Source organism: Zalophus californianus, chromosome 15, assembly GCF_009762305.2.
Source record: "Zalophus californianus isolate mZalCal1 chromosome 15, mZalCal1.pri.v2, whole genome shotgun sequence".
Taxonomy (NCBI): domain Eukaryota; kingdom Metazoa; phylum Chordata; class Mammalia; order Carnivora; family Otariidae; genus Zalophus; species Zalophus californianus.
In genome coordinates this window covers 58,073,103-58,098,956 of record NC_045609.1, presented here as the reverse complement: position 1 = coordinate 58,098,956, position 25,854 = coordinate 58,073,103, and the positions used below count along the sequence as shown (strand labels likewise).

General features: G+C 53.9%; 1 protein-coding gene across 21 annotated transcripts; it reads left to right on the top strand.

Moving 5' to 3' along the window:
• Window positions 1-131: 131 nt before the first annotated feature.
• HPS1 (HPS1 biogenesis of lysosomal organelles complex 3 subunit 1) lies at window positions 132-25,848 on the top strand. Of its 21 annotated transcripts, XR_003519072.2 has the most exons (22): window positions 202-415; window positions 941-1,034; window positions 1,637-1,752; window positions 3,553-3,660; window positions 8,196-8,333; window positions 8,553-8,695; window positions 9,078-9,186; window positions 10,696-10,856; window positions 11,358-11,460; window positions 12,034-12,120; window positions 12,209-12,278; window positions 14,129-14,184; window positions 15,414-15,581; window positions 15,677-15,856; window positions 16,805-16,866; window positions 17,394-17,528; window positions 17,610-17,675; window positions 18,727-18,871; window positions 20,902-21,015; window positions 21,134-21,475; window positions 22,784-22,866; window positions 23,330-23,384. XR_003519072.2 is itself a non-coding variant. In XM_027589032.2 (21 exons), the coding sequence occupies exons 4-21, from the start codon at window positions 3,553-3,555 to the stop codon at window positions 23,490-23,492; spliced, it is 2,091 nt and encodes a 696-aa protein (XP_027444833.2). In that variant the 5' UTR covers window positions 140-180; window positions 941-1,034; window positions 1,637-1,752; the 3' UTR covers window positions 23,493-25,848. The 21 variants fall into 21 exon arrangements, 18 of the variants coding, with proteins under 18 accessions (XP_027444887.2, XP_027444833.2, XP_027444915.2 ...); XM_027589032.2 differs by lacking the exons at window positions 202-415; window positions 21,134-21,475 and adding an exon at window positions 140-180 and having other exon boundaries at window positions 23,330-25,848; XM_027589060.2 differs by lacking the exon at window positions 21,134-21,475 and having other exon boundaries at window positions 202-361; window positions 23,330-25,848.
• The last annotated feature ends 6 nt before the right edge of the window (window positions 25,849-25,854 follow it).

Below are 25,854 nucleotides of genomic sequence, written 5' to 3'. Positions count from 1 at the left end.
GAAGGGGCCCACTAGCGGAGGCAACGCCTCCACTAGCGGGGGTCGGGCTCGAACCCGCGGAGCCCGCACCCGCTTCCAGCCCCTCCTCCGGGCGGGGCAGTGACGCGAGAGGTCACGTGGTCGCACCCGGAAGCGCGCCCGCGGGGCCCGGTTGGCTGGGCGGTGTAGGGCGGGGAGCAGGTACGTGGGCCTCGCCTTCCGTCCGCGCACCGCTCCGCGCACCACCCCTCCGTGGGCGGCGGGGCTTCCTGCCTCCCCCATCCCCACGCGGCCCTCCCGGAAGTGGGGGCGGGCCCCACCTCGGCCGCACAGACCCCGCCCTTCTGGCCGGGGGACCCCCGCTTCACCTCTCGGAGCCTAGGTTTCTGCAGCCACGGAGTGGGGCGGGCGCCCCCAGCCGGGCCTTCTTCCCAGGGTAGCTGTGAGCTTCGCGGGGGCTTGGGGGTGCTGCATAAACTGTGGAGTGCGGGGCACACAGGAAGGCGCCATGGGGCGGGCGCCCCGCGGATTCTCTCTCCCGGGTCGTCCAGCCCAGCAGGGGCAAGGCCGGGACCTGGACGGAGCCGAGCGCCCCGAAACAGAGCTGCTGGGAGGCGGGCGCGGCGGCCTGAGGGCGGTTTGCTGGGGAAGGTGGTGAAAATGGGGCCGGGGGTTTTCCCCAGGTTGGCCCCGCGCCATCTGGAGCTCCAGTGAGGCCTGTGGGGCCTCTTTAGAGCAGGATAGAGGAGAACAGGGAAATCACAAAATGACACCACAGGCAAGGTTCGCTTTCCAACAACAGTAGAACCTAAGAAAAGCATTTCCACTTTTCTGGGAATTTGTCATTAAGGCCCGTCATGCCGGTGATGTAGCTAGTCTCAGTTATGCGGCAAAAGATGCTGAACCCCTAACTATCCTTTCTTGCCTCTTATTTGCTTACAACGTTTGGTTTCCGGATTAGGTTACAGCTTTATGTTATTCCTGCCTTTTATCATCAAAATGTGAATGATTCTGGAGCCAGTTTACAAAGAGAAGCTGGGAAATAACAAGGGAAAGTAAGTCCACTTCTGTGTAAGAAAGCAGAGTTTGCTAAGTGCTTCCCGCCCGGTTCTTCTGTTTTTCCCTATAACCCTGTAGGGAGGTAGAGCAGAGGTTTGAGACTCAGAGAGTTGCCTTGGCCAAGTCGAAACTAGAACCAGGTCTCTGGTGCCTTTTTTCGTTTCCTTCATCGTCCCAGGAGGTCCCCTCCCTTCTGGGCCTGCTTCCCTGTGGGTCTGGGGTGTGCTGTGCTGTCTCCCCAGTCACTCCTACCAAGCCCATTGGCGCTGATCAGGGCGGGTTTGCTGACCACACCAGGGCTCTGAGTGACCCACGGTAAAATGAGAGTGCCGGGAAGGAAACAGGAGGTGGGAGTTAATGCTTGTGGGCCCCTGCTATGTCGAAAGGACTGTGCTGGCGGGTTCGTGTTGCGGGAAGGGCCGGGGGTAGGGATACAGGGCGCCCGCGCCTCCGGCTGTGGGGTGTATGTTCTGAGCTGACTGCCTACAGGCGGGAGGGAGACATGTGACCACTGAGTCCTTCATCAGCTGGTGCTCCCAGAAATGGACAGCAGTCAGATGAGAGGCTCTGCTTGCCCTCATGACCTCTCTGTGTTAAGCATTTTCAGGACACGAGATGCCGTGCTGCTCTCCGTGAGCTGGTCGTCGAGTGTGCCTCCTGCAGCCCTTTGTGAACCTCCGGCTGTGTGGGGGCTTGGCGGTGCCCCTTGCCAAGGTGGATGATCCTGCCTGCCCTGGGGGCAGAACGGAGGCAGACGGCACTCACTCCGGGCCCGCTCTGGGGCAACGGGTGGCACACACCAGGGCAGGCAGCGGACTGAGCCTTCCCTGTCCCCCCACCCCCTGCCCCAGCTCTGCCTGCTCCTGTCACCTTTGCCTGTTTGCTCCTTCCTCCCCTGCCTCCGGGCCGTCATCAAGGCCTACCACCCTAAGCTACACCTCTTGCATCGGCCCCTTCCTCTCCTGGCCTCCGCCCAAGGAGTGGGCCCCCATTACCTCACACCAGGATCCTTAACCTCACCCACTTGCACCCAGCACGTCACTCCCCACAGGCTTCCCAGCCTACAGGGGGCTGTCCGCTGCCGACCACCCTCCATGCTGTAGCCCACCGTTGCCCTGCACACACGCTCCCTTCCCATCAGGCCTGCCCCTCGAGCCCCTGTCTTTGGCACACTCACCTGGGAGTCCCAGAGCCGCCTCTTGCACGTCACCTGCCCTCAGCCAGCAGCCTTTGCCTCACACTTGTTTGCTCTCCCCATCTCTGCCTGGTGTTGAGCAATTCCACGGGAATAGGCTGCATTCTTTGTTCACTGTGGAGGAACCACCTTGAGGCCAGGTGCTCGGAGTTGATAAACCCCCCCCCGGAGATTGGGGAGGAATTCATTAAGTGCCACCACACTGGGCGCCTAGGGGATCCGGGAGAGTGTCACTGAGTCTGAGGCCTCAAGATGCTGTGATCCTCTTTGAAACTGGACATCCCCTTATGGGGCAGTCAGAGCAGAGTTTTCTGGTCATTGTCATGTCTCGGCACACGTACAACGCGATCTTGTCCGTGTGGCGCACTGAGGTACAAGAGAAGATGTGAAGCCCCTGCCTGGGGTTTGCTCATCTGCAAGCAGCTGACCTGAGAACTCGGACCTCACCTGGCTTGGTCAGGCTGCCCCCAGGTTGAGAGGATCAATGTCTTACTGCCCCCCCCACCCCCCAGGGAATGAAAGGCACAGTGTGGGACGCTCTGGGCTAAGACTCTCCCCACTGATGAATAATGAGACACATTTTGTATAATCAGGCATTAAAATGTGTGGCACAGAAGGTGCATGTGTGGGTGGTGGGGAAGGCGGTTTGGGAGGGCCAAAGATCCAGGGGGATGTGGCTGAGGAAGCCAAAAAAGTGTGAGCGTGAACTGTGGACAAGGTTAGGCAGCCGGTGTTTCCACCCAGAGCAGAAGGAACTTGTGAATGACGTTATGTCATGCTGAACCCACTCCTGGGGGCTTTGAAGCTTGTCTTCTGGAACTGTTTTTGCCTCGAGGAGAAACACATTTCTGAACTGCCTGGCGAGAGGTGCATTAGCCTCCTTCCACCTAGACCAGGCACTGAGGGCCATGAGCCACCATACTGCCTGCCCCTCTTGGGGAGTTGATCCTCTGTCCAGATCAGGAGCCGGGTCCTTCCATATGCTTGGTGTAGGTGGGCCCATGATGAGTCTGACGATCTGGCGAGAGGCACTGGAAAACAGAGGCAAGAGCCCCGGCCTTAGGCCTGGGTTTAGATCCCAGGAGCTCCAAGCTGTGAGAAGTCCTGCTCTAGAAAGTGGGAGTAACTAAAGATTCCTACCTCCTCAGCTGGTTGTGAGGGTGTGACAAAATAAGAGCAGGAAGGCCCCTGTCATGGAGCCCGGTGCCCTGTGAGGGCTCAGTAGGTGTTTGCTGGGGTTATGATCCTCTTTGTTACTCAGGCTGAGCTTCTGGATAAAGGGGCTGGGAGGTGACCTTGACCTTGCTTCTCCCTGGCAGATGAAGTGCGTCTTAGTGGCCACAGAAGGTGCAGAGGTCCTCTTCTACTGGACAGACGAGGAGTTTGCAGAGAGTCTGCGGCTGAAGTTCGGGTTTGAGGGAGAAGAGGTGAGTGCAGGGCAGGAGGGGGTTGGGAGGGAACAACAGCCCAGAAGTACCTGGAGGCGGGAGAACCTGCCCACCCGCTCCTGGCCCAGCCTGAGGAACTAACAGGGTGGTGCGTGCGGTCCAGAGCCCTGCACACCCAGCTGCTCGTCCTCAGAGGTTGGCCTCTTGATGCTCTCGAGTTAGTGACTTCACCCCTACTCCACCAGGGCTCATCAGGCTAAATGAGAGCAGGAGGAGGAGGTAGAGTTTAAACCACACGACAGAGAAATTTGGTGTCCTCGTTTTCTCTCCCTAAAAAGTTTAGCATAAGCTTAACACATCAATTTTTTTTAAACAGCTACGTTGAGGTATAATGGACATACCGTACACTGAACATTCTCAAAGGGTGCGGTCTGTGATTCTGTCACAATCAATAAAATACATTTGTCATCCCACAAGTTTGTGACCCCTGCCCCACCTTCCCCAATCTAGGCAATCACCAGTCTGCTTTCTGTCACAATAGAGGACTTTGTATTTTTTAGGCTTTTAGGTAAATGAAGTCATACAGTATATACTCAAAGCGGTTTTGGTCTGGCTTCTAGCTCAGCATAATTTTGAGATTTATCCATGTTGCAGCAGGTATCAGTAGTGTGTTCCTTGTCCCTGCTGAGCGGGAGGTAGTCTGTGGTATCAGCACACCATGGGTGGTGTATCTGTGCACCTGCTGATGGTAACTGTGGCCCATTTTTCACTCTTCCCAATAAAGCAGATGTGAACATTCATGTGCAGGTCTTTGTATGAACGTCGCCTTTCACTTTTCTTGGGTCGATAGCTGGGGTAGAAGGGCTAGATTGTGGAGGTGTATGCTAAACTTTGTAAGCAACTGCCAGGCTTGGCCAGAGGGGTTGTAGCGTATCCAGCGCACTACGCATGTAGGAGGGTTCCCCTTCCATACCCTCGCTAACACTTGGCTGTGGTCTTTTTAATTTTAGCCATTCTAATAGGTATCTCTTGGAATCTCATTGTCCTCATAATTTTCATGTCCTATTGGCTGATTTTGACATCATTTCATGTGCTTATTTGTCCTCTGTCTTTTTTCATTGAAGTCGGTTCACATTTTGCCCGTCTTTTTGTTGGGGAGGTTATTTCTTAGGATTCTTACCGAGTTTTGATAGTGTTACATAGTTTGGATGCAAGTCCTTTATTTGGTAAGTGTTTTGCAAATATTTTCTTCCAGTCTGTGTGTCGTCTTCACATCCGTTAACTGGTATTTTGTAAAGAGTGGAAGTTTTTCATTTTGATAACTCCAGTGTATCCATTTTTTGCTTTTAGGGAATCATGCTTTTGGTGTCATATCTAAGAAATCTTTGTCCAACCCTAGATCACAGAGTTTTCCCTATATCTTCTTCCGGACGTTTCATAGTTTCCACTTTTATATTAGGTCTAAAGATCCCCTTTGAATTTTTGTATATGATGTAAAGTATGGATGAAGGTTTATCTTTTGCATATGGACATCCAGAGTGACCCTGGAAATATTACAGCTCGGAGATAGTTGTCATTTTCACTCATAATTTCTACTCTTTGTTTGAAAGGAGTGATTTATTTTGAAAATTTTCTCCAGGTGAATTTTGGATTAAACATTTCTTCAGGGAAAGCAGTAGAGAGAGTTCTGGCATTTCTGCCGCAGCCCTGACGGGTGGCCTGCCAGCCCCTTCTCGCTCTATTGGGTGTAATCACCAGCTGAGCCAGTTCTGCATGAGCAGCTTAATCCACCCAACATCACCAATATTCTTGTCACAGTCTTTAGGAATAAAGATATCAGAGATCATGACATTCTAGTGGTTTTTTTTAAGCTAAAAAACAAGTCTATCTATGAGGCTCTTTTATTTTTAGCAGTCAATACATATAGTTCTTTTTTTCTTTTTTAAAGATGAGTTATTTTAGAGAGAGAGTGCAAGAGGGGAGGGGGCAGAAGGAGAGGGAGAGGGAGAGAATCTCAGGCAGCCTTCCTGCTGAGCACAGAGCCTGACACGGGGCTGTCTTGGGACCCCGAGATCATGACCTGAGCTGAAATCAAGAGTTGAATGCTTAACCAACTGAGCCACCCAGGCGCCCCAAAACATAAAGTTTTAATATTTTTGTTCTTAAACTTCTATTTCAATCAGGCCAGTTGAAGAAACCAACAATCAGTAGACCTCTGTATCCCCAGAACGTGCCATAATATTGACAGAAAGGCACTCAGTATATCGGTGAATGAATGAATAAAACAAGCAAAAGAAGCAAGTTATCTGATCGTGTTTATCTTCCTCTTTATTAAAAGCCTTATAAAGGAACAAAATCCTGATTTTTCAGTTCCTAAGTGACTAAAGAAAAAATGTCTACTAAAGTTTTATTTTTACGTACACAACACTTATTTTTTTCCCCGATTCTATAAATAACATGACAATTGTAGGAAATTGGGAAATAGAAATCGTTTTTAAATGACCCATAATTCTAGTACCAGAGCCATTAGCTCTTCTATATATTTCCTTTGGGTCTTTATCTTTTATATGTAGTTGGGATCATACCACATTTACAGTTCTATTTTCTGTTTATCCACTTGCCATTATATCAAAAGCATTATTCTTTTTTGTTAAATAATCTCAAAAGCATAAATCTTAATGGAAGCAGTATATTCCAGTGTATAAATAAATGTACCATTTATCTGACCATTTTTCCCATACTGGACATGTATATTGTTTTTAGTTTGCTAAAATTATTGCTGTAGGGAACATTCATGCTTGAATTTGATCCCACATCTCGTTTCCTTAGGATAATTTCCTATAAACAGAGACATTGATTCAAAAGCCATTCAAAGATAATGTACCACTTTATAATTCCAAGTAATAGTAATTCCTTTACACTCTGCCTATGCCAAATATTTTCATCTTCCCAACCTTTAAAAAAAAAAAAATCTCGCAACGCCTGCCGAAAAAGCCACTACTTAAAAAATGAGTTGCTGTACACAATCTAGATTTTTAAATGACTTTCTGTTAACATAATCTGTCCATGACAGTTCAAGAAAATTGTGGCACATGAGCAGTTGAACAAATGTTTGCTTCCGTGGAGGGATACTCATTCAGTGAATATTAACTGAGAACCTACTATGCACCAGGCTCTGGGGGTGAAGCAGTGACCATAGCAACATGATCTGCTCTCGTAGAACTTAGGGCTACAGAGGGAGGAGGAAAGACAGTGAACGGGGTGGAAATAAACACATGAGTCAAAGGGATGTTAAATGTGCCGAGGAAGGTAAGGAGTGACGGGGGCAGGGTGGCCGGGATGGTCAGGAGAGGGGCCATCTGAGCTGGGCCCAGGGGGTGGGCAGGAGCCACTGCTAAAGCTAGACTCATCTCGGCTCCTGAGCGCTGAGGAGGTTGGAAGGAAATCCTCACCACAGCGTTGCGTCCCGCTCCTGTTGTAAATGCTGCATGTTGCCCCTGGTTGGTTGCCTGTTTTTCTTTTCAAGGCAAGGTCTGACTCCTCTCCTTTCAGATTTCACAAGCTCAAAGTCGGGATTCGGCTTTCTCCATATTGCAGTCAGGTCTCCCGAGATCAGTGTGGGGAAGATCAGCTGTTCTCTTTTCCCCTTCCATTGAGGAGGGTTTGAGTGGTTCCCATTCTGCTGGCTTTATGCAGTTTTATTTGCGGATTGTCAGCAAATTTGTCCAGTTTCTCTTTGGTTCTGTTTGTTTTGTTCCTGATTTTGGAGGGCGGAGAGACTGGTTGGAGGAAGAGCTCCTAAAAGTGAAGGTTGGCTTGTTATGGAAATGGGGGCAGTATAGAAGCATAAAAAGTGGGGGAAGTCTCATACTCTCTCAGCCAGAAGGAATAACTTTAGCAGCATTGCATTGACTTTCTTCATATGTTTTCAATACTTGGTTTTTTTTTATGCATTTTAAAATATCACTCACAACAATTTTTTTTAACATCAGAAGAATCTTCCATGTCATTGAAACATTCCCCTATTTTAGGTGGCTTTACCTTCTTCCGTCATTTAGCTGAGCTGTTATTTCCTTAACTGTTTCGCTGGTGCAGAGCATTTCAAGTTTTTACAGTTGCTTGCTGCCATGCGTTATGCTGTAGTGAGCATCTTTGTGCGCATCTTTGGCCTATCCCCGATCATTGTCCTTAGGATACATTCCCCGGAAGTAGACCTAACTGCAACAAAAAGCATGGACTTTAGGACACGTAGAGAACGTCCTTAGAGTCGGTCAGTTCTCCATTAAATGCCCCACACGTTCCACTGTGGAGATGTGGCCTAAGTCCTTAATGCTTCCTTCTGGATTCAGAGGCAGAACGGCACAGGTAGCTGGCTGACCCTTCCCAGCCTTTTCTCACTACCACTCAGGTGCTGGGTGCAGTCTCCTCTTGCCTCCTTCCCTGTCAGGGCGGTGGTACCTTCCAGGCAGGTCTAAAACTACGGATGCCCTTGCTAGCGAGGCCTGGGTCTTGTCCATTCCTTTGTCACCGGGGTCTGGCACTCCAAGCGCTGTTACTTTCTTCCCCTCTTGCAGCTTCCTGCCATGGAGGACCAGCTCAGCACCCTCCTGGCCCCAGTCATCATCTCCTCCATGACCATGCTGGAGAAGCTCTCAGATACATACACGTGCTTCTCAACGGAAAATGACAACTATCTGTACGTCCTTCACCTGGTGAGTGTGTAACCCCTGAGCCCATGTTCCTCTTCCCTCAGTGCCGTGGGCTATCTGTCCACATGCCTCGCCCTTACCTTGAACTTCAGACTCCTTTAGAAGGCAGAAACCGCCCTATCAAAATCCCCTGGGACCTAGGCCTCCCCTCGATCTCCTCCAGGATCAGGCCAGGTGAGGGGTCCCCTGGGGCTGGCTGACACCAGCTCCCTCCGCCTACAGTTTGGAGAATGCCTGTTCATTGCCATCAATGGAGACCACACGGAGGGCGAGGGTGACCTGCGGCAGAAGCTGTGCGTGCTCAAGTACCTGTTCGAGGTGCACTTCGGGCTGGTCACCGTGGATGGCCAGCTCATCCGAAAGGAGTGAGTCCTCGTCTCGGTCCCCTTTGGGTCCTCTGCCAAGCGCCCGCTCAGGCCGTGCAGCAGGTGGCCGGCCTCTGTGAAGCTGCTCATTTGTACTCCGCCCCTGGCTCCTTCCTGGAGACTCTCTAGCTGACCTCGTGTCGTATGTCCGTGTAGGAAGGAAACTGAGAGGTGAAGTGTTTGCTTGGGCGCCTACTTCCTGGTCCTGTGCTCCCCCTCCATGGCCAGGGTGCAGCCTGGACCAGCCCTTCCATGCTCGGAGGGCTCTCCTGCTTGTCGCCTCAAGTCACACGAGCTTGCCCAGCCCTGACGGTAACTCTGCTCCTTTGGTTGAAGGTGGGGACAGGCAGCTTTCTCAGGGTCTCTCCTGCTCTGCCCCCAGGCTGCGGCCCCCAGACCTTGAGCTGCGCATCCAGGTGTGGGAGCATTTCCAGAGCCTGCTGTGGACATATGGCCGCCTGCGGGAGCAGGAGCAGTGCTTCGCTGTGGAGGTGACTACTGGGCGCGGGAGGTCTCGGGCCACAGGAGTGTCAGGTCAGAGGGCTGAGGAGCTTTAAGGCCAAGTTTTGACACACACACACCACCCGCCGCATCATGAGTGAGGTCACAGACCCTCAGACTCTTATTTTAGAAGGTTGTTCTTTGTGGCCTCATGGTGGGTTCGATACTCTGATGGGGCTCCCTACAATAAAACAGTGAGACCCTAGATAAAACAGGCTTTTTAATGCAGTTTGGGGCTCACAGTAAATTATGGAAATTCTGAAGATAGCTCCCTCAATTCTGATCGCCCCCCGCCAAATTATATTGAGCTGAAACTAGCATGGACAGTAGTGAAAAATAAGCAACACCCGCTCCCTCACTCCTCTGATGAATGTGTACTACCTACTGTATGCTAAGAGGTGTGCCAGGCTTCAGGAACAGAGATGAGTGAAGATACCATCACTGCCCTTGAGAGGATATCGGCCGTACATATATGCCTGAAAGCATAAGAAAGCATCCTGGGTGCTGCCTTATTGGGTTTCCCATCCGAATCCACGATGGCACGAGGGATGGCATTACCAGCTCTTTCTGAGACATCAGGAAAGGCTTCTTGTAGGAGATGGTCTAATGCAGTTAACTTAAAATCCACACTCCTTCCGGAACCGACCAGGCCCTGTATGACCTGCCACTGCGGGACTCACCCCAGCTCATGCCCCTCTGCCCTTACTCACTGCGCCCTGGCCTCCCAGGACTTCTTTCCCTGTCAGGAGCACTGGATGTTTAATTCTGTGCAGTTCGGTAGTCATTAGCTACATTTGGCTATTGAACATTTGAAATCTAGTTTGTCCAAATTGAGTTATGCTGTACATGTAGAATATACACTGGATTTTGGTGTCTTAGTAGAAAAAAAGAGTGTCAAACATCCATTAATAATGCTTTTATATTGTATATTGAAATGATAAGATTTTAGGTATATTGGATAAAATAAATATTAAAATTAATTTCCCCTATTTCTTTTTACTCTTTAAATGTAGTTACTAGCAAATTTTAAATTATGCGTAGGGCTTGCCTTATAGATCCATTGGACAGCACCACTGTGAACTCTCTTCCCAACTCAGGGCCTTTGCATATGCTCTTTTCTCGGCTCGCAGCATTCTCCCCCTCCACTCTCTCTTACAGGATTTCTTGTTCTTTAGATATCAATTTAGAGGTGACTTCCTCAAGGACATTATCCTCGGACACCCTACCCAAGTAGGTGCTGTTCAGTACCAGGTGTTTCCTACACAGCACTTACTCGAGTTGGCATTTCTCTTGTCTCTTTCCTGGCATAGTGTCTGTCTCATCCACTAGAGTCTAGTGACCAGACCATAAGCCCCAGGAAGGCTGGCCCAAGTCGCCCTGTTCCCAAGTGTCTGGCACATAGCATGCGTTCAGCGTGGACTGAGCGAGTGTACCCACCAGCCAGGGCCTGGAGCAGGGGAGGGTGGTCGGTGACACGGCTTCCTTTCCCTGCCCGCCAGGCTGTGGAGCGATTGATTCACCCTCAGCTCTGTGAGCTATGCATAGAGGCCCTGGAGCGGCATGTCATCCAGGCCGTGAACTCCAGCCCCGAGAGGGCCGGCGAGGAGGCCCTGCACGCCTTCCTGCTCGTACACTCCAAGCTGCTGGCCTTCTACTCCAGGTGAGCCCCGGTCCCAGGAGGCGGTGGCCCACACCCCTGCCTCCCCGCCCCCCGCCCTGGCCCTTTATTCCCTCTACCTATAAAGCACCATCTCCCTAGCCAAGAAGATCTTCAAGACCCGTCTCTTCCCTGAAGCCTCCTTAACTCTTCAGTTCTTGACCCTCTCAGTTCATTCCCTTCTCTGAATTAGGTCTTTCTGGAACACTGTCTCCGAATCTGAATTCTAGAAGTTCCCCATAGGCTGTGACTGGTCCCCAGTGGTTTCTCATTGATGGGCTTTTTTTTTCTTTAATACACCAAGTTTTATTTTAAAAATTAATGAACTGCTTAATTTTATTTGTACCTTGCCTTTCTCCAAGAAGGATTAAGCCAGCTGACACGTTCATAAATTCCTTGAGAGCCGGGACCCTGCTCCAAACTCCCTTAACCTGTCTGCCCCGCGCCCGCTGTTACCTGCAGGGGGCGCCAGTGTGCGCTGACAGCCGGCTGCTCTCTCTGCAGCCACAGTGCCAGTTCCCTGCGCCCAGCTGACCTCCTCGCCCTCATCCTCCTGGTCCAGGAGCGCTACCCCAGCGAGACCACAGCGGAGGACGACGACCCTCAGGTCTTGGGCCAGCTCCCCGGGCAGTTCCAAAACCCAGTCTGCAGAGTGCTGGGCAGACCACCTGGGGAGGCTGTGTTTCTGTATCACCGTTCTGGGCAGGCTTTTGGCTTCCTGCTGTGTTCGGATGCAACAGGAATTCTAGAATGCATGTGGTTTAGTCAGTGAGAAGGGCAGATTTTTGGAGTCCCTGCCGCTCTAGGCCTCGATTCCCTTATTTGTGCAATGGGACAAGGGTTGTTCGGAGGAGTAGGGGACAGTTGGCCGGCGGTGCCTGGGGTGCTCGGTGGGTGCCACCATCCTTGCCCACACCATCCCCATTATCGGCAGCGGCTCGGTTGCCAGTGTGTTGGAATTTCAGGAATTTCAGCGGTTCTGGAGAAAGACTAGGCCACCTAGCGTTGAAACCTGGCTGGAAAGTGAGGACGCGCCCCCCCAGGGCTGCGTGGTGGCAGCAGGCGCAGGGGGTGGAGGGCTGTGGGCGGAAGCACTGGGCTCCGTGGGGAGGCGGGGAGGAGTAGAGCAGAAGAGGAGCTCTGACTAGGTCTCCCTTGCTGACGGCAGCCTTCCCCACAGAAGCCGTGGAGCAGCCAGAGCATCCCCGTGCAGCAGGCCTGGGGCCCTGCTTCCACAGCCCGGGCCAGGAGGAGTTCTGCAGCAACCGTGTGTGGAGGGGAGCGGGGCCCAGGGTGGAGCCCTTAGGAGACGCTCTCCCAGCCCTCGGCCCAAGATGCCCTCTTCTCCCTCCCAGGAGACCGACAGCTTCTCCCTCCCTGAGGAGTACTTCACACCAGCTCCTTCCCCCAGGGAGCACAGCTCAGGTGAGGCCTGGGGAGGAGCCAGAGGAGGGGGCTAGAGCAGAGGATGCTGCTGCCGGCAGGTCCTCCTCTGCACCCCCACTCTCGCCAGCTCCAGCCTGAATGGAAGCTCAACCACTCAAATGATTCCTAAAGCTGTGTGACAAGCTGATTTCATTTAAAAAGTCATCTCCCATAGGGGTATTCTCCGCCCTTTTTTTTTAAATCAGTCAATGCGTAACTAAAATTAAATAATAATCATTTGATTTCAAGTATAATGGTTTAAAATGTACATATTCAGTTTCTATACTTCACCTGTTTTTCCGGACAATGTGGGTGGGTAAACAAAAGAAATGAAAAATATTCAAAACGTTGCTAACAAAACAACAGACAACAGTGCTGAAGAAAAAGATAAGCCAAAATCCGTACTGTTGTAGTCCCTCTAAATGGGTGTCACACTCACCTCTGAAGCTCTTGGGGGGAAGGAAGGATCGTATGGCTCACGTCACCTAATAGAGGAAGGCCAGGGGTTCGGGAGAAGACGCTTCTCAGGGACTGAGTTTTGAAAGGAATTTACCGTGTGGTGTCCTTAAGCCACTGGTTCTCCACCCTGGCTGCACGTGAGAACCAGCCAGGCCGCTTCAGCCAGACCAGTGAAGCTACAGTCTGTGAAGGACCCAGGTAAGAATACTTCTAGAAACTTGCCCCGTGAGGCCAGTGAGCATCAGTGGGGGAGCCAGCCCTACGCGCAGATCTAGGTTAGCGCAGTGGCTCTAAACCCTGCTGCACAGTGGGCTTACCGAGGAGTCTTTAAAAACTCCCGAAGCCAGGCCTGCCTGTGCCAGAGATTGGGACCTAAGGGATCTGGGATGTGACCTGGGCATCAAGATTTTCAAAAGGTCTCATGTGCAGCCGCAGTTGAAAACCAGTGGGTTAGATGTTCTTGAAGTCCATGGTTGGGCTTCGAGGAGCCTGGGACCCCTGAGACCCCACACCCGCTCCTGTAGATTTACACATTCCTGTGGGCCCCGGGGTCCGTGGCTGTCCTCTCGTCCCTAAGCTCTCCGTGAGCCCAGAACACACCAAGAGACACTGCTTTGGGGTGATCACCAAAGCTCCTTTTTCTTCTTACTGCTCCCTTCCCTCATTCATCACAACCTCCCTCCTGGCCTCTTTCTCAGTGGTTAGTTTTCATGCCTCAGAGCTGTAAATAATGCCATTTCCCAGTGCCTGGAATTCACCGCTTACAAATGGCTTGAGTTGTACTCATTCATTTGTAAATCAGGTGTTCACATGTATCTATCAACAGGCTTCCCTAGAGAAACATGATTACAAATGATGGCTCTTTGCAATGAGATATAAGGGAGAACAATATTATTACAAACATGTAATATTTCAAATATGTAGTGGGTTCAGTAAGTTTCTGGGAGCTCTGCTGGGAAAGGAAAGCTGCTCAATTCCCTGCACAGAGTAGGTGCTCAGTAAAGGTTTGCTGATTGAATAAGTGTGCTGCCTTCTGGGAGAGAGGCACCATGGTAGACAGGGAGGGACCCGAGGGTGGAATCGAGGAGGGGTTCAGGGGGCCAAGGAGGGGCATGCCCCTCCCCCCGCCACTGCCAGCTACATCCTCAGGAGCCTGCCCCCAGCAGCTGGCCTTGCGGGGAGCTTCTCTTGCCCAGGCTGCTCTAGCCTGGGACTGCAGAGCGCACCCTGCACTTCCAGCTTGGGGTCAGATGAGCAGGGCAGTGCTGCTCCAGCCCCTACTAAGTGCCCTCGCCCCTGCCAGGTACTCTGCCCCACCCTCCCCTCCTGACACACTGCTGAGCCGTTGTTCACGTTTTCACGTTATTTATGTTATCACCTGTGTTCTGTAGGTAGCACCGTCTGGCTAGATGAGGGCACCCCACCCACCGATGCTCCCCAGGTCCAGGTGAGTCTCTCCTTCCCTCCTCCTGGGGAGGGACGGTCTACCGGGCACTGGCTGATCGGAGACGCTCCGGTGGGCACTGGGGACTCTGAGGTGTCTGCTCCCCGCAACTCCGCACAGGCCCTCCTGCTGCCGCCTCAGGGCTGGTCAGTGCGGGGCACAGAGCTCATCCCAGAGGCCGGGGCCAGGAGGGCGGGGGGTGGGCGGAGGGCGACCTCAACTCCTGAGGAATCCCACCCTCCTCACTGTTTTTGGAACTGAAAGTCCCACTTAATTTGTGATGACTTTTTAAATTAGAACGTAAGTATATTCATTGTAGAAAAATTGGGGAATACAAAAGTATGAAAAGGAATGAAAATCACTCAGTCACTCTTAATCCTTCCCCCAGATGCTAACTACTATTAAGATTTTGGGGTGTTTCTGTCTTCTCTCTGATTTTACATTCGTATACGTACGTATCCGTGTATGTATGTATATTTATACGTTACGTGTATTTTTTTCTTTTACCAAATTTGAATCCTAATGTCCTTCGTTACACTGTTTTCCTTGAGCATTTTTCCATTTACTCCGCACTGGTCTGTAAGGAATAAGAGTCCGTCACGTGCCTCTGTCAAACTTATTTAACAGATCCGCACAACAGCTAGTACGTTGTTGCTAGTTTTTTGGCTGTTCTCACACTGCAGTGCCATCCTGATAGAGAAGGTCTCGTGGCATCTCTGGTGATTTCCTCAATTCTCTACTTTTTCCTTCCAAAGCCCTTCTTACTTATTTAGTAAGGCTAGAGTCTTGCTCATTTAGTCCTTCCACGCCTCAGTTTCCCCCATGGGACCAGCGGTCCGGATGTTCTCAGGGTGGGTAGAATGACAGCGATATTGACATGCCTTTGTCCGAGTGAAGGCCTGGGACAGAGCTCCCCCCACCCCCAACCTTTCCTGCCCTTTAAGTCACTTTTCTACCACCCACCCCAGTTCCTGTTCCTCACGGCCCCTGCTTGCCACCCAGTCCTGACTCCGGGTAGAATGGCTCCGAGGAGACAGGGGAGCTGCTGAGGCCGTGGTAACAGCGCAGGAATTGAAGAACTGGATTTCGTGGAGCTAAAGTGTTTACCCCATGGTTCACAGGGGAGACAGCAAATAGGCAACCATGGGTGGGTGCGTGAGGCAGAGGCCAGGCGGCTCCCCCCCCCCCCCCCCGGCCCCAGCCCTCCCACGGACGGCTCTTCTTCTCCGCAGATAGCTGAAGACAGCCTCCAGACGCTGGTCCGTCCCTCCCCAGTCGCTTCCGGCCCCAGAAGGATTTTCCTAGATGCCAACGTGAAGGAGAGCCACTGCCCCATGGTGCCCCACACTGCCTACTGCCTGCCTCTGTGGCCGGGCATCAACATGGTACTCCTAACCAAGGTAGGAGCGACCCCCTCCTCCCTTGGCGGTGCCCCAGCCTGGACACCTTCCTGCACGCTGCCCCTATTCATCCTGCCCTGCGCTTCTTCCCTTAGGGCCCCAGCACCCCCCTGGCCCTCGTCCTGTACCAGCTGCTGGACGGGTTTTCCCTACTGGAGAAGAAGCTGAAGGAGGGGCAGGAGGCCGGGAGCACCCTGCGGTCCCACCCCTTCATGGGCGACCTGCGGCAGAGGATGGACAAGTTTGTCAAGAATCGCGGGGGGCAAGAGATTCAGGTGAGGCCGAGTTCCCAGATACGGCGGCCTCTGGGAGAGGAAGCAGGGCCGGGGTGGCAGGGTCTGTTCTGTCCACACTGCGGGGGTGGCCCCACCGTGGGCCCATGATCCTTGTTTCCCCCATCACGAAGTGATAGCAGAAAGTTAGTATTTTCAGAGCATTTTGATGTGAGTGTGGCAGAACGTGAATTCAAAATCCCGTGTTTTATGTGAGGAAACCAGGGCACAGATTCCTGGGCAGGCGAGTGGCAGGAGCAGAGCCTGACTCTAGGGCGCCGTGAAGGCCGGCAGCCTGCGCCCAGCACCCCTCACGGCCCAGGTTGGAGATGAGGCTGGAGGGGCCTAGACAGTAGAAACGCACAGTCTCCGCCGGGGGCCTCCACGGAGTTCGGGAGGGGTAGGTCACCCAGGGGAAGCAGCTGGTGGAGCTTGGGTCATCTGAGGACCCGAGATTCACTGTGGCTGCCACACACGTGCGTCTGAAAATGAGAAGAATGGTTGGAGGAGGCAGAGCGAGGAGTGCCTCAGGCCATCATGGTGAGCGTGGGGGTCGGGTGTAAAGTCCCCCTTTAAGGAGCTTGCCAGGGCCGCACCTCAGCACCCCAGTGCCTGCTCCGCGTCCTCCTGTTTGGGGCCCTCGCCTGTCCCTCTGACAGCATTAGTTTACACGTCTCTGCCAGCTCGGCAGTGAGCCCCGTGTTTGCTGCACAAAAACTGCTCTTTAAAGAACCGCTGACTGAAGAGAACGGTATGTATGGAGGGGTATGGAGAGCTGGGGGGACCTGCCAGAGAGCCAGCTTGACTGTGTGAGGGCAGCTGCGTGCTGAGCCTAAATACTCAAGCGGGCGAGAGGTGTGGGTCCCTCACCAAGCCCGACATCGCAAGGGTCTCCTCTGGACCTCACTGTGGGGCCGTCAGCACGAAGCCAACCTGTCCCCTGTCCTCCAGAGCACCTGGCTGGAGTTCAAGAGCAAGGCTTTCTCCAGGAGCGAACCCGGATCATCCTGGGAGTGAGTGGTGGGCTCTGAGGATGGGGGGGAATCATTTGGACAGAGGGGCAGGTTCCTCCAGGCCAAGAGGGAGAGGATGCTCAGGAAGGCGCTCAGGAGGGCAAGGGGCTTTCCAGAGAGCCGAGTCCAGCCCGCAGACGCTGGAGGAAGGCTGGGAGGCAGAGGGGCTGCAGGTGGAGGAGAGGGCCTTGAGGACTTAACGTGGGGCAGAGGACTCACGTTCCCGCCCAGCCTCGGCCCTGAAGGGTGCTCTTCCTCTCATTTCTCCATAAAATAAACCATGGGGGTGGGGCGAGATTCCAGGAGCTTCCACCCGAGTACCGCGCCCCACACCGGGGGAAACCCGGGGAGCTGCCTCCGGTGCCTCTGAGGGCAGGGGTGTGCTTCAGCAGCTGTGTCTGCCAGCGGTCGGGAGGTGACCCGTGGGGTGAAGTGCGGTCCTAGGTGTGTGTGTCCCCAGCGCACATGCGGACAGCCCCCCTCCAGGGCCCTTCCCGCTGTCACGCTCCCCTCCTCTCTGATGCCAGGCTGCTCCAGGCGTGTGGGAAGGTGAAGCGGCAGCTTTGTGCCATCTACCGTCTCAGCTTCCTGACCACAGCTCCAGGCCGGGGGGGCCCCCATCTGCCCCAGCAGCTACAGGGCCAGGTGCAGGCCGTCATGCAGTAAGTATGGGGGTGGCCCCCACTAGCCAGAGCAGGGGCTGAGGCACTGCACCCCACCCGCCTCCCCTGCTTCCCCGGCAGAGAGAAGCTGATGGACTGGAAGGACTTCTTGTTGGTGAAGAGTAGGAGGAACGTCACCATGGTGTCATATCCTCATGCCCGAGCCCCTCGTGTCTGCGTGTCCCCCGCGCCTGCCCACTCTGCAGGACCCTGGGCTCTTGGGAGGGAGCAGATACATTCCACCACCTCAGCATCTTTTCTCTGAAGAATAGGAGATACCGTCATGGGTGTGTCGTCTGTAGGAATGCCCCAGGACTGAAATTTCACAAATCCCTGCTGTCCCTCAGTGACTTCATAAAAGCTTTGGGGATTATGTTGACATTGTCCAGCCAGCAAAGGGGTAACAGCTACTCCAGGAGGGGCAGGGGTCCTGGGCTCAGGTGGGCTAGAGAGGCTGTGTCCTCCTTAGATGTCACAGTACACGGTGGAACGTGAAGGCTCTGAGAAGGCCTACACCAAAAATGTTTATCCTTCTTTAAAAAACCCTATCCAAGACCTGTTTGACCCTTTTATTATGGAACACTAGTTTTATCGAATACTGATTTGCTTTGGAACTTTATATAAAGCAGCTTTTCCTGTATTAAGGTCTCAGTATGCAGGTGAAAGGGATGACAGAGGCCCCCTTTAGCCACCAGCCACCACCCTGCCATGTTGGCTGTTCCCTTTCCAGTGGGAACCTTCCAGCTTCAGAAGGTGAAGTGTGGAGAGAGAAACAAAACCACACCGAGGTGTGTGGGTTGGACGGTCAGCTGGGCTCATTCATAGGCCTGTAGGTAGGTCTGCTCTCACACCAGCCTCACTGTGTGTGTGATCTAAACTCTTCGCTCATGAAAATGATGAAAAAAGAACATTCACTATTCCTGTTGGGTCTAGAACTCCCCAGGTTAGATGTGCCAGTGTCCAGGGATCATTGTACTTGCATTGGAGAATTTCACACGGTTGGGGCTTCAGAGGTAAAGAGGCCTGGAAGAACGGGGGCCCTGGGAGGTTGGCTGACATGGCAGCTGTGGGGCGAGGTGGGCATGGCGGGCCTGGCCTCCGGACCCCACTGCTTAGCCTTGCCAGAAGCCTAGGTGGAGGACAGAGTAGCACTCTCCCTGGTCCCTGGCTTTATGAGCACCTTAACTCCGACCTTCACCTACCTAGAAGACTTCCCGGGCTTGGTGCATTTCATCTATGTGGACCGCACGGCCGGCCAGATGGTGGCACCTTCCCTCAGCAGCAGTAAAAGGATTTCGTCAGAGCTGGGCAGGGGGCCACTGGCCACCTTCATCAGAACCAAGGTAACCATTGCTCGGCCCGGGTCCTCTTCACCCCCGTCAGATGAGACATGCTGGCCTGACCCCTGTCTAGGAAAGACTGATGCCCCCCACCCTTGGGGCTCCCCCGAGGCCTTGAGCACACCCTGCCCTAACCCTACTGTACTCTTCTGTCAGTGTCTGCACCCAGCTGGTCTGCAGGCTCCTAAGGATAGCAGCTGGGCCTCGTCACTCTAGGGTCCTGGCACCCGGGGCCACATGGGCCTCAGTCGATGTCAGGGGGCACCTTCCTGGGTGTCTTCTAATGTGCCTGAAGGAGCACGTCTGGGCAGTGAGGTCAGAGGGGGAAATGGCCAGGGCCTAACATTGTGCTTGTCATAAATAAATCCCAATAAGAATTTGTTGAATGAACTCAAATGGAAAGAAGAAACACAAGGTCATTCAGTTTGGATACAGGATTTAACACTAGGTGGTTTGTACTAAAGAAACATTCGCTGGGGGTTCTTGTATTCTCTTTATTAATAGACTATTTCATGGCAAACTAGTATGTGTATATTTATATACTATACATGTGGTAGGTAGTCTGGTGTAAACATCTGTTAGATTCGTCTAAAGTACACGCTAATAGTTAAAACCAAGAGGGTGACAAAAGGTGGGGTGGGCTCTGCCTTTCCCCGGCCGTGTGGCCCCAGGGCATTACTTAGTCGGAGTGTCTGTGTGCTCATCTGTGCAAGAGGCTGGTGATACTTTTGACGTCCCCAGCGGACAACAATCACAGACTTGTGAGATGCTCCAGGTTAAATACTCAGCACAGTATGGCATGGAAGATCAACAGAATTCATGGAGCAGTTGCTGGTACCAGCCTCTCCAACCATCTTTCTGGAGATTGTTAGGGGTTCTCTGGCTGCATTTCTTTGCATTGTTTTTCTGTGCAGTTTTTTTGCCATTGGTCATAATCTCGGATCATTCCGTGGATGCAATTGTGTTTACCCACGTTTTTGCTTTCTATCTGATGCATTTCCTCATGTCATTAATTCTTTATAAACATGATTTTTAACAAGTCCACAATAGTCCATCATAATTTCCTTAGCCATCTCCCCAATGTTGAACAGTTAGATTGTTTCCAGGCTTTCACGGTCATAAATAATTCTGCCTCACACACCTTTGCGCATCCATCTTTGTCCTCATCTCTGATTATTTTCTCAATATGGATTCCCAGAAATGGAATACTTAGTCAAATGGGAGGAATGTTTTTAAGGTTATTGATACACGTTGTCAAATTGCTTTCCTGAAAATACAGCAAATCCACGTATTTGTTTGCAGATGTAATTAGACATTATGCTGTGGTCAGGTTTGCCGTGAATCATGTATGCCTTCCGCTAAGCTTTTTGGTGCGAGAGCTCATCAGGCCTTTTCCAGCCCTGGGGAATGGAGGAGTCAGGCTGTCCCTGCTCTCTTCCCTCGGGCAGGTCACAGGCCTGGAACGGAAGCCCTTGGATTAGCCATGGTTGGGACTTCAGCCCTGGAGAGAGCCCATGCCTGGTTCAGGGTCCTCTGTGCTCACACCCCCCACAGCACCTTCCTGGCATAGAGCCTACGCCCCTGGAGGGGACCGGTGGGCGGGTGGCCCTGGACAGCAGGCGGGGTTTCCAGGTGGCCACACCCTCGTCTCCTGTTGTGTTAACTAACAACGTGCTTGGCTGTTTTCTGGGCTGAATGATCAGTTTACTATGTTACGGCCTCCGTGCGTAGTCAAGTTATGTGAAGGGTTTTTACGTGTATTTTATTGTCACAGTAACTGAGGAGGGGTAGTCCACACACCCACCCGATGATGATTTACTTTTGAGCTCTTGCTCTGACCCAGGCCATGCCCCGGCTCACAGGAAACAGGTGAGGGGGAGCAGCCGCTGGCCTTCCAGGAGCTCCTCCTCCAAGTGCTTTTCTTCCAGAGCTGGGAGCCCGAGCCTTGGGCCCCCTGTGGGGAGAGGGCCGTTGCCGCGGGCCCTGGGGAGGCCATCGGGGCCGCCACCAGCACACTCTCCACCTGTCCCCAGGTCTGGTGTCTGATCCGGCTGGCGCGCAGATGCCTGCAGAAGGGCTACAGCACGCTGCTGTTCCGGGAGGGCGACTTCTGCTTCTCCTACTTCCTGTGGTTCGAGAACGAGATGGTGGGTGCGGCCAGGTCCCGGGGCAGGACTGTCCCGAAATGCTTTCCTCTCTGCTCACTCCCGGACCCCTTTCTTCTGCACTGCGTTCAATCTGTCTCTCATCTCTTCTCGTCCCTAGTGGAGCTGACAGGGAGGCACAGCCGTGGGCACCCAACCTCAGGGGTCCTGTGTTCAGGGGCGCTTTGTGACCCCTCCAGCAGGTGTCTGAACGACTCGTGCTGTCACTCAAGGCGGTGTCCAGGTCGCACGCGAACACATGGACGCATGCCCCTCGAGAGCAGCTGCTCACGCCTGCTCCTGCGTCACCAGCCGCGCTTACAGAGCACAGCATGCTGTCGTTCCCATTGTAGAGGCCAATAAACCGAGGTTCAGAGCCGTGTAGCAACCTGCGCAAGGTGAAGAGGACAGTACGGCCTCCTGGCCTGGTACTTCTCGCTCTAGACCTCACTGTTACTCCAGTGTAAGCACAGGTCATGGGAGCTCGCTGCCTGTTTCTCTCTCTCTCTCTCTCCTCTTTCTTTCCTGTTACCTCTTTGTTTTCTCCTCACTTGTCACTTTGAGTCCGTGTTCCAGCTCTCTCCATTCCTTCTGCCCCTCATGCCCTCTACACCCCTACCAGGCCCTGCCCTCTCCCTGGCAGCAGCCCTCCTTCGCTCTGCCCCGACAGCGATGGCCAGCACCTTCCAGAGTACAGGCTGCTTCCTGGGTCTCTCACAACCTCCCGTCCTCCCAGCCTGTGCCATGGTTGGAGCAGGGATCGTTGGCCCCATTTTACAGATAGAGACACTGATGCCTGGAGATCAAACTCTGTGGCCAGGGCCACCAAGGTCATAAATGAAGAAGCCAGAACCCAGGCTCAGCTCTCCTGGCCGACAGGCTCTCGTCTGTGCTCTGAGCGCAGGATGTGTCTACGACCTTTACCTTAGCTTCTAGGGAGAGGCCGGGCTTTGTGTGTGTGGCTGGCCCAGTGGAGTGACGAGACTGCCGTAGGGCTGTGGGGGGCAGAGCCAGCTGTGGAGGCTGCCTGCCCTGTGCCGTCTTGGGCAGCCACCTGGCACGCTGAGTACACCTCCTTGCCTGCAGGACAGGCCCCACGGTGCCCACATGAGCATGGAGACGAGCCCCATGACCCTGCCCGATGCACAGTGGCTGCCCAGCGCATCTTAATTTCCTCTCCTCCTTTTCCTCTTTTTTTTTTTAAGATTTTATTTATTTGAGAGAGAGCAGAGAGAGAGAGAGAGAGCATGAATGGGGGGCAGGGGGAGAAGCAGACTCCCTGCCGATCAGGGAGCCCGACGTGGGACTCGATCTCAGGACCCTGGCTCAACCGACTGAGCCACCCAGGCGCCCCCCCTTCTCCTCCTCCTGCCCTGGAGATTGTGGTTGCTTTCACAGCAGAGACTTGGGCCATTTGATAATGCCTAGCCCTTCAAGACCCTGCATGCCACCTCCCAGGGTCGCCCTCCTGGCAGCCCTTCTGAGCTCCTGCGGGTCCCTGCGCCAGGTCCATGCCCTGATGGGAGTGAGAACTACCACGTGTGTACTAGGCAGGACACTCAGAGCTTTATATACATCGCCTCCAGTGTTCGCTGGGAGGTTACTGTTAGTCCCACTTCACAGTTGAGAAAACGAGGTAAAAAGAGGTCCAAGCAGCAAGCACCCAGCACGCGGGGCTGAGCCAGGCCTTGAACATGGTGTCTGACTCAGGCTCGTGTTCATTCCACCACGCCACCACCTGCCCCTGTAAGACCTTCTTCCTCTTCCGCAGGGGTACAAACTCCAGATAATAGAGGTGCCTGTCCTCTCGGATGACTCGGCCTCCATCGGCGTGCTGGGAGGAGACTACTACAGGTGACCCCGATTCACAAGGCTGCTGGGAACAGTGGGTGCCCAGCAAGTGCCACTTCCCCATGGGGAGCAGCTCCTGCTCCAGGAACGCCCCCAAGAAGCCCTTGGTGGAAGCTCTTTGCTGCCCAGCCCCGTGTTCAGTGAGGGGGGTGGGTGGGAGCATGCCCGGGTTTCTGCCCATCTCTGGCTGCCACACTGTTGGCAGCACCTGCCAGTATCCGTGCCGGGCCCTCGGGCTTCCCTGCCAGCTCTGTGGCTTCCCGTGGCCTGGACAGGGCCATCGGCAGGCCCCACGCAGGGCTGGGAACCCAAAGGGGTAGACTGTGCAGCCCAGGGCCAAGCCTCATGAGGTTGGCCAGGTGCTAGGGCCTCGCGAGGTGACAGTGTCCGTGCCGTGCCAGGAGGGGCGCCTGCGTCTGGGAGGGCTGCTGGGGCCCTTTCCTGAATCCCGCCCCCCTTCTTCCAGGAAGCTCCTGCGCTACTATAGCAAGGGCCACCCCGCTGAGGCCGTCAAGTGCCACGAGCTGCTGGCCCTCCACCTGTCGGTCATCCCCACAGACGTGCTGGTGCAGCAGGCCGGCGAGCTGGCCCGGCGCCTGTGGGAGACCTCCCGCCTCCCCTTGCTCTAGGCCAGGGCACTGCAGTCTGGCTGTGCACCCCGGCCCCCTGCAGAGCAGCCGCTAGAGAGCCTAAGAGAGCCAGGGGCCTTTCTTTAAGACAGCCCCCTGGCTCTCTTAAAGAGACCCCTGGCTCTCTTAAAGAAACCACCTAGACTAGGCTCCCCTCCAGGTACTCCAAACCCCCAAATCCTTCTCTTTGGGGGAGGAGGGAGGCCAGGGGAGTCCCTTGGTCTCCTTAAAACAACAGTGGCTGTGAGGTTAGAACTAGGGCATCTGCTTTCAGAGCTGCCTCTCCCTTGATCCCCAGGAGACAGGAAGTCCCCCGGGGCTTGCGGGCGTCTGAAGATACCTCCTTTATGCTTTCCTTGGAGTGGAGAGAGAGCTTCCTCGGGAAGCCGTTTCCCTCCCCAGATGCAAGGTGCTGCCTTGGCTGGGTGGGCCGCTTCCTCTCTGCAGCTCTGGGCGGGTTTCCTATACTCTACAGCCGTTTCCCCCACATTCAGAGGGATAGCACCTACCTCTCGGGGTGGTTGTGAGGGCTGCCCGGCACACGGCAGGTGCTCAATAAATGCTGGTTGTGGTCACTGTTGTTCAAGCCAAACGTGCCTGGGCTCCTGGGCTCTTCCTGGTGCATAGAAGTCCTGGTCCATCCGCACCCTGCTCCATCTCGACTCCTGCCTCAGCCCCACCTCAGAGATCTGTGTCCCTTGGTCCTCTGGATCCCAAGCAGAGGTTTATAAAAACTCCCCAGCCGATCCCTACGTGCCCTGGGTTGAGAACCACTGCCTCAGGGGGACGGCCCCTCTCCTGTCACGCAGAAGCTCCCACCGCAGGTCAGGGCACCTGAGCCGTGGGACTGGGGAGCGTCTGCCGCGGGTAGGAGAGAAGCACCGTGGCAGGAGGAGGCGCCCAGGCAGCGTTTCTGACGTGTTGACAGTAGCTGGGCCTTCCATGTCTTCAGTCTTGAGCCAGAATTCATGCAGAGACTCTTTTCTGTTAAGGAGACAGCTGGTGGGGGTGAAGTGGGGGCAGAACCACACCTCACACTAATGTCCTCAGACGTGGCAGTGAGGGACAGTCACCTGAGGTGACTGGGACCACATGCCTCCTTAATATCTTGACTTTACGAATGGAAATTTAACATCAGTTGTGGAAAACACAGAAGAGCACAAAGCGGGGGAAAGTAAGTCTAGATGCCCACTGCTGCTTAGGGTACCCGCTTCTGTCACCTACTGTTGTCCCTTAATTTTTAGTAGCTGCATGATGTTGACATGTCTAGTTGAACCAATCCCCCGAATTTTTCAATATTGTAACACTGGGGCGAGCATCCTGCATCAGACTCCAGCATAGTTTCGCACACAGTGTAAACCTGACGTGCGGAGGGGTGTCTCGGTCATGAGTAGAAGGATCCGCGGAAGGCTCTCCTGCTCAGACGCACCTTCTCTGCATACTCTCCCAATTTTAAGGTGCACTTCTAATAGCGGGTTTCTAGAATATGGACAGATGTCATGGCAGTACAGAAACTCAACTCTTGGGTGCTTTTTTCCTCTAACAAGAGGAATGGCCTGCTAGCTAATGGGCAGAGAACAAAGGAGCTCCTAATTCCAGGCAGTCCAAAGCATAGCAAGAAAGTGTGTTACCTGAAAATATTTGCAGATGTGATCTTTAATCCTTGAGGATTCTGGGGAAATGGGAAAGGTGCCAAAGACAAGAGCGATGTCCAGACTGTCAAAAGAAGAAGGCAAACCCCAAACTCCCCAGCCCTTGCAGGCTCCCGCGGCAGCCTCTTCTGAATGCAAAGTGTTTCAGGGTCTGGGAGGGAGCACTCAGCTCTCTGGGAGCACGCTGCAGTGACAGATGTCCCCCCGGCCCCCGTAGTTTTGCTGAGGCCCTGGTCAAGGCAACCCTGTGGGGTGTAGAGCCGCTCACCTCTGCAGGCAGAAAGATGGGGAGCTAGAGCAGAGTCTGACCAGTATCTCAGGATTCGCTCCCCAGCACACCCCGGACAGTAAACTCCTTAAGGAGGCGTAGGACAGTGCTGGGGAGGGGGCCCCACCAACCTGCTCACTGGCTGCATGACCTCCGCTACCCCTTCTCCAAGCCTCCGTGCCCCTCGTCCATGAAATGGGAATTCTGGGGCCTCCGTGAGCACAGCGCCTCACACGTGGGAGCCCTAGAGTGACCAGCACAGTGGCTCTCCTCTGCGGCCTGGAGGGGACCCAACTTCTGCCCGGTGAACTGGTGGCCTCCTGAGACTCTGCCCTGTGTGGACTCCATGAGCTGCATGTCCTCATGGCCCGAATCCAAGTACGGCAGCTGGACTGCAGCTTCTCCTCTCTTCCTGTTTGCTCCCTGCCCCTTCCCCCCACCT

Excerpts from the sequence above, each read along its gene's own strand:
- HPS1 (XM_027589086.2), top strand. The coding sequence starts at position 3,553 with ATGAAGTGCGTCTTAGTGGCCACAGAAGGTGCAGAGGTCCTCTTCTAC. Across the intron at positions 21,016-22,783 it reads TGTGGTTCGAGAACGAGATG|GGGTACAAACTCCAGATAAT; the intron begins GTGGGTGCGGCC and ends CCTCTTCCGCAG. Across the intron at positions 22,867-23,329 it reads CTGGGAGGAGACTACTACAG|GAAGCTCCTGCGCTACTATA; the intron begins GTGACCCCGATT and ends CCCTTCTTCCAG.